Source organism: Diadema antillarum, unplaced genomic scaffold, assembly GCF_040938485.1.
Source record: "Diadema antillarum isolate AM-2024a unplaced genomic scaffold, OU_Dant_1.0 seq00000076_RagTag, whole genome shotgun sequence".
In the NCBI taxonomy this organism is placed as follows: Eukaryota; Metazoa; Echinodermata; class Echinoidea; order Diadematoida; family Diadematidae; genus Diadema; species Diadema antillarum.
In genome coordinates, this window is record NW_027271170.1 from 1,106,256 (window position 1) to 1,119,151 (window position 12,896).

The window sequence follows — 12,896 nt, forward strand, 5'->3', positions numbered from 1 at the left end:
ACAACAGTGATCTGAGTGGTATGCAAAATGTTACATTTACAATGATCTGTGTGATATGCAAAATGTTACATTTACAACAGTGATCTGAGTGGTATGCAAAATGTTACATTTACAGCAATGATTTGAGAGGTAAGCAAAATGTTATATTTATAACTAGAGAAGCACTCTGAGAGTGCAGACCTCTGGAAAACATGCAAATCATTTTCACCACTGATCTTGTTCTTCCATAGAGATATCAGTGATTTCCACCAATGCGTACTTTTCAATAGCATTGTGTGCTGAAAGTTGCCAGCGTTTCCCAATATAGAAGCCTTTGTTACGTCATAAACCCTCAGCTGCACGGCGCGCCTCAACCTAGCAAAAACTAGAGAATGCACTTTGTTGCGCGCATGCAAACCTTCAATATGCGTAGCCTAAACTCCCAAGTTCATTGACCCTACCTGCAAAAATATCAAAATCCTTTGTAAATTCCCCCAAAATTCTCAGATCACCACCAAAAGTTAATCGTTTGTTACTTGTGTCATTCTCAACCTTTTCTGCAAGTTTCATCTCAATCCATTAACTATTATTTGAGTTATTTTGCACACAGACAAACTAACTAACTAACGAACGAACGAACCAACACACAAACCAACGGTAACGAAAACATAACCTCCTCCCTTGGCGGAGGTAACAATGATCTGTGTGATATGCAAAATGTTACATTTACAACAATGATCTGAGTGGTATGCAAAATGTTACATTTACAACAATGATCTGAGTGGTATGCAAAATGTTACATTTACAACAATGATCTGTGTGATATGCAAAATGTTACATTTACAACAGTGATTTGAGTGGTATGCAAAATGTTACATTTACAACAATGATCTGTGTGATATGCAAAATGTTACATTTACAACAGTGATTTGAGTGGTATGCAAAATGTTACATTTACAACAATGATCTGAGTGGTATGCAAAATGGTACATTTACAACAGTGATTTGAGTGGTATGCAAAATGGTACATTTACAGCAATGATCTGAGTGGTATGCAAAATGGTACATTTACAACAGTGATTTGAGTGGTATGCAAAATGGTACATTTACAGCAATGATCTGAGTGGTATGCAAAATGTTACATTTATAAAATGATCTGAGTGATGTGTAGAATGTAACATTTACATAAATGATGTCACTAAATCATTTCAGAGGATTGATAATTTTGCTGTAAAATGACAAATTAATCACGAATACAAATGATGTAATAAACTTTTATCCCCTGAATATATATTTTGATATATTTTGCACTCTGTTGCAAACTTATGATACAATCCAAACAAGAGAGATTGTGAGCTAGTGTTTGTTCATTCACTGCTTAATCATCCCCCAAATAAATGAAAAAAGAGGCAGCTGCATACAGTAAATTACGTATGAGCTTGGGACGACCACTGTGGTATATCTTAGTAGTCTGAGCATCATAGCTATAATAATGCTTTGAAAATTGAAAGTTTAATTCGAAAGTTTATGGCATTGAAGACAGGCATGTGAGGGGAGCGTCCCCACATAATCACATAAAATACTTTATTACAGAAACAGACAGACAATATGGATATACTGTATCTTACATGTGACATGTTCTATTTTGAAGAGTTACAGTATTTCTTGTTGGGTATAGGTTTCAGTGGCATAGACTTTAGTAGTATTGCAATGTCTTATTTTATGGAACTATTCCATGTAGACATGTGTGCAGCATACATACCACCATAGATGATACAATCTTAAACACACACACACAAATCTATTCTAGAATGTTGAGTTCAGTCACATAATGAACCAAGTACAGGGGAAGATTTAACCCATTCCATACTGGACCCTGGTGGTCTGTGTAGTAGGTGTAAAGGGATTTCAGAATTCAGTACCGGGTATGGAATGGTTTAATAAGAAGTTGGCAGCGAGTGGTAAAAATGTGTGTTTGAGACTCACCTCAATCAGACCTTCCACACTACACATTACAATCTTCTTCCCGTCGTGAGAGATTAGCGCCCTCAACCAGTCTCCAGAAATCTTTTTCATCAAGCTCTGGTCTTTCACCCTCCACATCTTGACGTTGGCGCTGGAACATGTGACCATGAAGTCACCCGCCGGACATATCTCACACCAGTTGACCCAGTTATTATGAGCCTCGAGACAGAAGACAAGCTTGGCAGACTGACTGCTCCATAGCTGGGAGAACACAAGTTATATCATGTCAGATGATATGGCTGACTTCAACGTCTCATTTATTAATCATAAAAGACTAAACACAAAGGTCTGAATTCACAAAGTTGGTACAATCTTTGTCCATGGTATAAATGATGGACAAAGACCGTAATTCTGTATGAGGCGCCAAGTGTCACATGGCCTATTTTGTTGACAAAATGGCTGATTTTGTAACGAAGTAGGCCATGTGACACTTGGCACCCCATAAAAATTACGGTCTTTGTCCATCGTTTAAACCATGGACAAAGATTGTACCACCTTCGTGAATTTAGGCCATAGTAAGTGCATAAAAAAATACACAGTAGCTGGCTAAAATATTTGTGGTTGCCAAGGAACTAAAGAGACTAAGTACATATCAAGTCATGAGGTGCATCCATAATAACCAGTGTGTATTGATAAGTGATTTGATTTTGATTGTACACAATATGTTTTTCCTGGACTTTTCCAAGAAAAACATATTAACTGTACATATATATGAACAAATATGCATTATAAGTAGAGAGAATAATTTTCATTATAATCTATAACGTGTTTGAATACAACAGAATCAAGAAAGTCAATGATACACTTATTTCCAATTTAAGAGCAGAGACTCCAACGAAAACGGGAGATCTCCCACCGAAAGCCCATTTTTGCACAATCTCCCGTTCTCCCGTTTGAGATTTGATTTCTCCCGTCCAGGCACTGTGTCTCCCGGTGGAAAGGATTTCTTACTTATTTCTATCGTATGTGTTGGCTCAGTGAGTAGAGCGGCTGCCCTCACAATCGGGAGGTCGTGGGTTCAAACCCCGGCCGCGTCATACCAAAAGACGTTAAAAGATGGGAGTTGCTGCTACCTTGTTTGCCGTTCAACAATTGAAAAGGTTAGAGCAACGTCGATCTGGCGCTGCTCAGTGGCTGCCGGGCCCACGATCAATTGGGCAAAATGAATTTCCATTCTTGGACAATAAAATTTGGAGTTTATATCCAAAACAATTATCATTATTATTGGAGTTTATATCCAAAACAATTATTGAAAAAATAAGCCTTAGATAGCACCAGAGAACATCTAGAATCCTAGGAACTTCGCGCTTTGCACACATCAACTTGGAGTCTCCCGTTTGCTAGGGGTTTCGGGCGGGAGAATCTCCAGATCTGAAGGTGCTTGGAATTGGAGTCTCTGTAAGAGAGGAAACAAAAATGCAGGAGTCTACCGTCTTTTAGGCAGATGCTTGATATTGATAATTACAAAGAAACAGCCTTGTGCCAGAAACACTGCAGGCTGTAGGAGTTGGTATTCACTAGGATGTAAATTTTGAGAAGAGGAAAAGATGTAACATGGAAGAGAAAGAGAGGGAGAGAAGGAAAGATACCAAGAGAGAGGAGAGAGAGAGTTCAAGGGATCGTATAGTTTTGGTTGACACCTAACTTCAGGTTTCTAACAGTTTTGGGTGAGATAATAAGAAATCTCCTATGAAATATGAAAGATCTTGTAATTCCAAGAGGCATTCAATTTTTTTTTTATTATCATTTTTAATGAAAATTGGTTTTGAAATGGCTGAGATATTGAAAACATAGTAATCCTAATAAAAGGTGGGACCAAACTTTTATTGAGATCGCTTCATTTTACTTTATTTTTGGATGTCTCGGCCATTCCTAAACCGATTTTCATCAAATAAACTTTGAACTTGTATTAGAATGGTATGCTCTGTACTATTTCTTAAAGGACAAGTTCACCTTCATAAACATAAGGATTGAGAGAATGCAACAATATTAGTAGAACACATCAGTGAAAGTTTGAGGAAAATTGGACAATCGATGCAAAAGTTATGAATTTTTAAAATTTTTGTGTTGGAACCGCTGGATGAGGAGACTACTACAGCTTGTGAGTCATATGCGTACAACAGTATAAAGAAAATGTAAAAGAAAATTCAACATATTTTCACTTTTTTCGCATAATAAAAGAGCTCTTGACTTGCCTCTTTCTTAAGGCAGGGGGAATAATATTACCCATAACATTTGTCGGTAACGAGTCAGGGGAATGTGTACTATTTTCAAAAAATGGCATTTTGTGAAATTCTCTTTATATTTTCCTTATATTGTTGTACGCATGTGACATGTAAGTCATTCATACACTGCAGTAGTCTTCTCATCCAGCGGTTACTGCACAAAAACTTCAAAAATTCATAACTATTGAACGGATTGTCTGATTTTCCTCAAACTTTCAATGATGTGTTCTACTAATATTGCTACATTCTCTCAATCCTTATGTTTATGAAGGTGAACTTGTCCTTTAAGTAGTTTCTTGGTATCTCACCAAAAGCTCTATCCTCACCTCCACCAATACTGCACCATCCCTTTAAGTAGGTTGGGAGAAAATGCCTACCTTGACTGTACCATCCCTTTAAGTAGGTTGGGAGAAAATGCCTACCTTGACTGTACCATCCTCGCCACAGGATATGATGTGGTCCCCCGTTGGAGAGAAATGGGCGCTATTTGTCACCCCGGAGTGAGGAGTGTTGGTCAGGAGAAGAGAATCTCTCACTAAATATTTATTGCTGCAGGAATCAAGAGAGAATATTAGACCTCATTAACCTGTTGAGGATGGACTGATTTTACTACAACATGCAATTCCCATAGACACCTGCCTGAGTATAGTTGGGACTCATCCTCAATGGGTTAAGCATCACAACTGGTTCTATCACCTGTTGAATACTCCCAATTTTGAGGGGTAAGAAAGGAGTTTACTTGCAACAAAACAACAACAATAAAAAAAGAAAGATAATCTATCATTTAATTTTAAATCATTTTCCCTCATCTGATAGTCCTTGCTATATGCATGTGTTACTACTGTGCAACAAGCTAGCATGTCAGTGAGCAATATATCAACGTTGTTTCTTACTACAATGTGCAACAAGCTACTACATGCATGTCACTGGACTATACATGTACAGTCAAACCTGCCTTAGCGGCCACCTGTCTATAGCGGCCACTGAAAAATCCCCCCGAGAGAAAAGCCCTGTTTAAGACCCTGTGTATAGCGGCCACCTGTCTAACGCGGCCAGCGGCCACAAATTTGGTTTCCCGTGGTAGATTTTAATCTGTCTATAGTGGCCACAGACCCGGTAATTCAGCGTGTTTTTCTGGTTTGTGGCCGTGCCAGTCATTCATGACGCAAATCTCTCATTTGAAGAGGCTACACCCCCGTAAATAATGCCAGTGTATATCTTGGCAATCAATGACTTAAAAACCAAAGATATAAAACACCTGTTTCTTGACCCTGGCCTAATCTAAGCATTAGTCATCGCCACAGCGCCACGGGGGGGGGGCACCGCGAGAGGAGGAGATTGTTTTGGTTTTGGCATGGGCTATGTAGCTCCATGGTGCGTGTGTGTGTACGTGTGTGTACGTGTGCATTACACATTGTCAGCACCGGCAAACTGGCAATGCTCTCCTTCTTATTCCTGTATTTTCGTTATTTACAGGTCAATTTTTTTCGTTCGAAATGTAAAATGGATGACCATAGAATTTCTCAATAGAATATAAAATTGAAAACTTTAGAAAGCATAGAGAAAATTGAGTTCACTTTGAATGGTCTGCCACAGGCAGATATCCTTATCATGCTCTTACGTAATACGACAGCTGCTGGAGTCATTAAACCCTGGCTTGGCCTCCAGGTTTGTCACGCCTGAGCAGAAAGTTAATTTGCAATGGATATTATTTCAACTCCCAACTCCCAAACGAAAAATCTTTAGCGAGGTATAGCACCCCATCAGCTTCGTGGAAGTGGGGTCTCGCCTCAAACGAGGGATTGACGGCATGCATGGGCAACGTTCAGTGATCGCCACCGCTGCATTCATCACTTATTCACTCATGATAATGCACTAGTGTTAAGCTTTCTTCACGACTGTACAACATGCTACTGTGTAACAATTTTCATAAACGCCGGCATTGTTCAATGCATGAAACACACGTGTGCATACGTACGCATGTACATGTACACTAAGTACTTATGGATGTATACAAAGATGATACATGTAAATGAACAGTATATGTATGGGCAATGCACACATATAGTTGGATAACCTGTCTATAGCGGCCACCTGTCTATAACGGCCACTTTTTTCGTTTCCCTTGGGTGGCCGCTATAGACAGGTTTGACTGTATATCACAAGTATAGATTACGCAGTGATTGGATATTGGAGTCTGATGGAAGGGTGACCTTGATAAACTGACTCTTCCGACAGGTGACAGTGTAACTCAATTCACATCACAATAAAAAGATCATAAGATGAGAAACAAATTGCCGCATGGTTTCTTGAAGTCTATGTATGTTTCAATGAGAGTTTTATGTAGTAATGAAGAGTATTCTTCCTTAATGAGCCCCTGATAGTACCCTGACACTCTCTGCTATAGTGGTTCCATGACATTTGCTCCTGCGACAGTTACTCCTATGAAATATCTCCACACTAAGCCAAATTTAAATTCTACCCACACTCATGACCCTAACCTTAACCTTGATATCAAGCAAAGCCTAAATCCCTATCAAAAATCTAACCCTAACCCTATTAAAGTCCTTGGAGAAAATAAGACCGAACATTTATTGCAGGAGTACATGTCATGTCATCCCCTTTCACTGTTTTCAGTAAAGACCCTGAACATTTCCCAGCTAGTTTTAGCTTACCACCACTCTACGTAGAAACCTCCTTGTTTCTCCCGAACAAGGCGCCTTGCCTGCTGGCACACCTCAGTGCTGTCTTGTTGTAGCAAGGCCAACTGAAGAAGGTCAGGGAGTGGAGTTTGCATCAAGAGGTGTGCGTTCACACTCACAAACACCTGGAACTCCTCCACTATTTGGCGTTGCTGGAAAGGTTAATGGGAGAAAGTGATAGTCAGAACAGAGTTTAGCCTGAACACTTCTATGCCATTAGCTTTAACTACAGTATTAATGCAGAAATTATCAGACAAGACAAATATTCAGACACTTTACTTTCCACAACCATAAGAAAATCACTTGAACATAAGCTATGAAGAAAATGAGACTGGAGAAAACTGATTTTCAAACAAACATGGAATACAGATATTTCCAAACAAACACAAAATAAAATTTGAAGTTGAACATATAAAAATTTGTCATTGATATATTTGCTATACATGGTTCCTTGCTGGCCCATGTAATTTCGTATCAATGTTTTCTTTATGAATATACCAATGTTGTATTTAAATTTTCAGATCTTGTGGTTCAGAACCCAGGTTCTGGAATAATTTGCCTCTTAATAATCAAACCAAGATTTTCCCAGCAATGAAGATGTAATCCTGGTTGAATTACTTGTATCTTATCATACATCATGTTTAATCAATAAATTAATGAGAAAACATATAAAAGAGTTTTATATAAGAAATTATGTTGACAATATGCATCTAAATATTACAGTTATGTTTGGCAAGCCATTGATATAATTGGCAGGGTGCATGCCATCAAACACTTCATATCATTGAATATAAAAATGAAGAAAAAAAATATATATCAGCTAACTTTTTCTGGGATATTGACAGCATAAGAGACATAGTCACTCAGCATGTTCGCTGGTCCCGTCAACGTGACTTTCCTGGCAATCCAGCGCAGGCTCTGTAGAATAGTAGAGAGCTCAGCGAATTCCCCAGCCTGGGCCATGTGCTGAGCGAGGTACATGTGGATGTAGCTATCGTCAGGCAAAGTGTGATACGCTCCGTCACATTGATTCTTGAATGCATGGACTAATTTCTTGTGAAAACCCTGACAGACAAAGTAAACAGAGAATACATTCATGAATTATCCTTGAAACTATCATACGGCAAAATACAATCAAAGGAAAGGAGGAAGATAAAAAAGTAAAAAGGAAGAAAAGACGACACAGAAGAAGAACAAAAATAAGAATCAGGTCTGAACAAAGCTTGCACACTTCTAACAACTTCTAATTTCTAACACTTGAGTGCTTGTGTGAAAGTTACCTACCTGTATACTGTCTTTATACTGCTAAGTCAGAAAGTCAAGTTGAAAGTTATTCAGTGTATACACCATACACTTGAGTGCTTGTGTCAAAGTAAACTACCTGTATACTGTCTTTATACTGCTCAGTTAGAAAGTCAAGTTGTAGGTCGTGCAGTGTATACACCATACACTTGAGTGCTTGTGTCAAAAGTAAACTACCTGTACACTGTCTCTATACTGCTCAGTTAGAAAGTCAAGTTGTAGGTTGTGCAGTGTATACACCATACACTTGAGTGCTTGTGTCAAAAGTTACCTAATCTGTATACTGTCTTTATACTGCTCAGTTAGAAAGTCAAGTTGAAGGTTATTCAGTGTATACACAATACATACACTTGAATGCTTGTGTCAAAGTTACCTACCTGTACAATTTGTATATTGCCTTTATACTGCTCAGTTAGAAAGTCAAGTTGAAGGTCGTGCAGTGTATACACTATACACTTGAGTGCTTGTGTCAAAGTTACCTACCTGTATACTGTTTTTATACTGCTCAGTTAGAAAGTCAAGTTGAAGGTCGTGCAGTGTATACACCATACACTTGAGTGCTTGTGTCAAAGTTACCTACCTGTATACTGTTTTTATACTGCTCAGTCAGAAAGTCAAGTTGTAGGTCGTGCAGTGTATACACCATACACTTGAGTGCTTGTGTCAAAAGTTACCTACCTGTATACTGTCTTTATACTGCTCAGTTAGAAAGTCAAGTTGAAGGTTATTCAGTGTATACACCATACACTTGAGTGCTTGTGTCAAAGTTACCTACCTGTATACTGTTTTTATACTGCTCAGTCAGAAAGTCAAGTTGTAGGTCGTGCAGTGTATACACCATACACTTGAGTGCTTGTGTCAAAAGTTACCTACCTGTATACTGTCTTTATACTGCTCAGAAAGTCAAGTTGAAGGTTATTCAGTGTATACACCATACACTTGAGTGCTTGTGTCAAAGTTACCTACCTGTATACTGTTTTTATACTGCTCAGTCAGAAAGTCAAGTTGTAGGTCGTGCAGTGTATACACCATACACTTGAGTGTAGTATCCCACTCCTGGAAGGCCAGAGACTTGTTGACTATTTCTTCCATCATGTCTTCTATTGACTCTTGCTCCTCATCATGCATTACACCAAGAACCTGGAACACAACACAAACACAAATGCTACACTAATACTTGGGAGCAGAAGACCACTGAAAGTTAAATGCATGTGGTGTGTATTATCAAGTCAATGGTGTCATCTTTAGACACTGTGTGTTGTACCCAGAAATGGACTGCAATCATTGAAATCATAGAAAACCAAGTGTCTTTTTTCAGAGTCCAGAGAAAAATACTGACATCTTAAACATCGAACACTAACTCTTGGGAAGACAGAGAAGTTAGACTTTTGCTGCTGTGTACACAAAAAGCCTAAATAGATACATGTACCAGTAGAGTAATGACAATCCTTAAGTAGGGGAATAAACTTTGCAAAATAAAGATATATTTTTTGATGCAGTATCATATTCAACAGGACACTCATTAATGTAACACAAAACACCAACAAAAAAAAAATTTTGAATACACCAAATGTCTTTGCTAAGATGACTCCTGCAAACTATCATATCAATATACATTCAAATGCCCACAAATCCCTTGCCCACAAAAATATGTGAATCTTTGACCGAGTTTACAGATGCATCAGAATTTTGTTGGGGAAGGATTAAAATACAGGAAAATAATACAAACTACTGTCAAGATATGGTTTGTTCTTAATTTTCACTCCTTGTAGTGGGATTACTACTGTATAAGCTGGTATTTTCACATGGGTTTAATTTTTGTGAATTTCTCAAACCACTGTTGAACCGTGAATTTAACAAGTGAAATTGTTGCCATGCGCTAGGGCAATAGTGCATTTAAGATAGCTTCCTTGTCAATTATCAAATTAAAATAACATCTCGCGAACATGTCCATGACCATATCATTCACAAAAATAACCGTACACAAAAATAACAGCTTATGACAGTATCTGCATCCACTGCTTTTAACCCGTTGAAGACAAGTACTGAGTATACTCGGGCAAGTATCTATGGAAAATGTGAGCTGTAACAGAATTAGCCCGTCCTCAATGGGCTAATACAGGATTGTTAGGCTTCCAGGCAATAAGCACTTAGGGTTGATAGAAAAGACAGTTACTGATCATGACCAGTAGGTAGGATTCTGGAGCTCAAAGCATTTTACTCACTGTAGCTGGAATGGGAACATCTTCAGAGAAGATAGAGAAAGAGGCGTAGATGTCTCGTAATTCAGACGGTAGCTGCTCTAGACTCATTCCCATGGCTTCACCAACACTGCCGTATTCGTATGCCGTCACTTTCTTCAGACTGCTGTATCGTTTGCGCATCAACTTGTCAAGATAAAACTTCCATCTGATAATAAATCAAAACGTACAAAAGAACAAGAACATTAAAGTAGGGCGGGACATACATAAGATGGCAAATCCAAGATGATTGAACATTCAGACAATTCCAAGTCCATGGTAAACTAGTCTTTAGAATATTGTCCAGAAAAACAAAAATAGTGTTTGCATTGGGAGTGTTATAATATGGCCAATTCTTATGTTTTAATCCTTATAAATGGCATGAGAAATGATGTATCATACATTAAAAAAAATCAAAATCTTGGAGAATTTTAAGGATCGGGCAAAAAACAACAACATTTTTCAAGTAAAATCTACAGGTGGTAGACAGGGCATCGTAAAGATGAACAGTCACAGAAAATAGCTGAGAAATGGTAGATGTAAGCATGAGTGTATTATGGAAGGTAGTGGACTTACTGGACATTTTCAGTGATGCTATAATTTTCAAGAATTGTGTGGGCTGAAAATATTCACAAACTAGATATATCGCTACAGCGACTGATATGCCGCCGCCATAATGCATGGTTCTCCTAATAGGTCTATAGTACAATGTCTTGACAATGTGTGATGACAGTTTCACACAATTGGCAAAATATTAAAATGACAGGTTTGCCACATATGTATTGAATGTTCACTTTCCTAGAACTAGGTTCAATTGGATGAATGATTAAAATGTCAGAGTGCAGGTATTTGGGGGAACTGATGATTTTTACTTGACTTTTGACCCTTTTATAAGTTTATGCATTGAGTAATTTTCAAGGTATTGAGAAAAAGTATAATTTCAGTATCAAATAGGAAAATAGCATTATCTAAACCTGGCCTTTGACCTTTGACCTCACAGTTCCAAAGAGAATCACTGTTAGGTTGAACATGCATAAATATGTAAGTTTCATGATGATACCTTGAGTTACTTTTGAGATATGGAGGAAAAAGTGCAATTCAACACTTTCACTTGACCTTTGACCTTTTGACCTTTGACCTTTTGGCAAGAAACTTCCCACAGAATATATATAGCGTAATACATGCATACATCAAGTTAAAAAAAAAACCTTCAGGCATTGCATAAATATAAGGAAAGTAGTGATATTTTGAGGAGTTGACCTTGACCTTTGACCCCCTGACCTTTGAACCATGACCCTCAACTTCCCTAGATAATCACTGCCCATTGGAACGAGCATATATACTAAGTTCCACGAAGATACCTCGAACCATTTGCGAGATATGGAGAAAAACATGAATTTTCAACCTTTTTTTTCACAAAATAACCTGTGACCTTTGACCTTTGACCCCGTGACCCTAAAATCCAAGCAAAGTATTATCCCCCAGGATATACCCTCATACCAAGTTTGATGTAAAACCACAACACGGTTCTTGAGATATCGACAAAAACAAAACGGGACGGACATACGTACGGACGGACGGACGACCCGAAAACATAATGCCTCCGGCCACTTCGTTGGCGGAGGCATAAAAAGCAACTTGCAAAAAAAAATTGTTTTCCTTTGCACAAATACAGTACATGTTGTCTCCAAGATGGGGAGCTGCTATCTTTTCTATTGTAAAAGGAAAATAATTCTTTCTCATTCCAGCAATGTGGTTCTTGGTTGTTAATTTCTAACCGAGCCCCAATTCATAAGATTTATATGGAGTATACAGTAACACTGACCATGCTTAACAGTGACATGATTACAGCTCATATGAAAATGTTCATTAAAGGACAAGTTCACCTTCATAAACATAAGGATTGAGAAAATGCAACAATATTAGTAGAACACATCAGTGAAAGTTTGAGGAAAATTGGACAATCGATGCAAAAGTTATGAATTTTTTAATTTTTTGTTTTGGAACCGCTGGATGAGGAGACTACTACAGCTTGTGAGTCATATGCGTACAACAGTATAAAGAAAATATAAAAGAAAATTCAACATATTTTCACTTTTTTCGCATAATAAAAGAGCATTTGACTTGCCTCTTTCTAAAGGCAGGGGGAATAATATTACCCATAACATTTATCGGTAACGAGTCCGGGGAATGTGTACTTTTTTCAAAAGATGGAATTTTGTGAAATTCTCTTTATATTTTCCTTGTATTGTTGTACGCATGTGACATCTAAGTTATTCATACACTGCAGTAGTCTTCTCATCCAGCGGGTACTGCACAAAAACTTCAAAAATTCATAACTTTTGAACGGATTGTCTGATTTTCCTCAAACTTTCAATGATGTGTTCTACTAATATTGCTACATTCTCTCAATCCTTATGTTT

General features: G+C 37.9%; 1 protein-coding gene across 1 annotated transcript in view; it reads right to left on the reverse strand.

The window, feature by feature from the left end:
• LOC139726053 (apoptotic protease-activating factor 1-like) overlaps positions 1-12,896 on the reverse strand; it is a 38,771-nt gene that overhangs the window by 17,009 nt on the left and 8,866 nt on the right. The window contains exons 7-12 of the mRNA XM_071637136.1: positions 10,459-10,642; positions 9,200-9,373; positions 7,757-7,996; positions 6,905-7,083; positions 4,652-4,778; positions 1,966-2,205 (exon numbers count right to left, since the gene is read on the reverse strand). Of these exons, the coding sequence (XP_071493237.1) occupies positions 1,966-2,205; positions 4,652-4,778; positions 6,905-7,083; positions 7,757-7,996; positions 9,200-9,373; positions 10,459-10,642 (1,144 nt within the window). The remainder of the gene's footprint in view (positions 1-1,965; positions 2,206-4,651; positions 4,779-6,904; positions 7,084-7,756; positions 7,997-9,199; positions 9,374-10,458; positions 10,643-12,896) is intronic.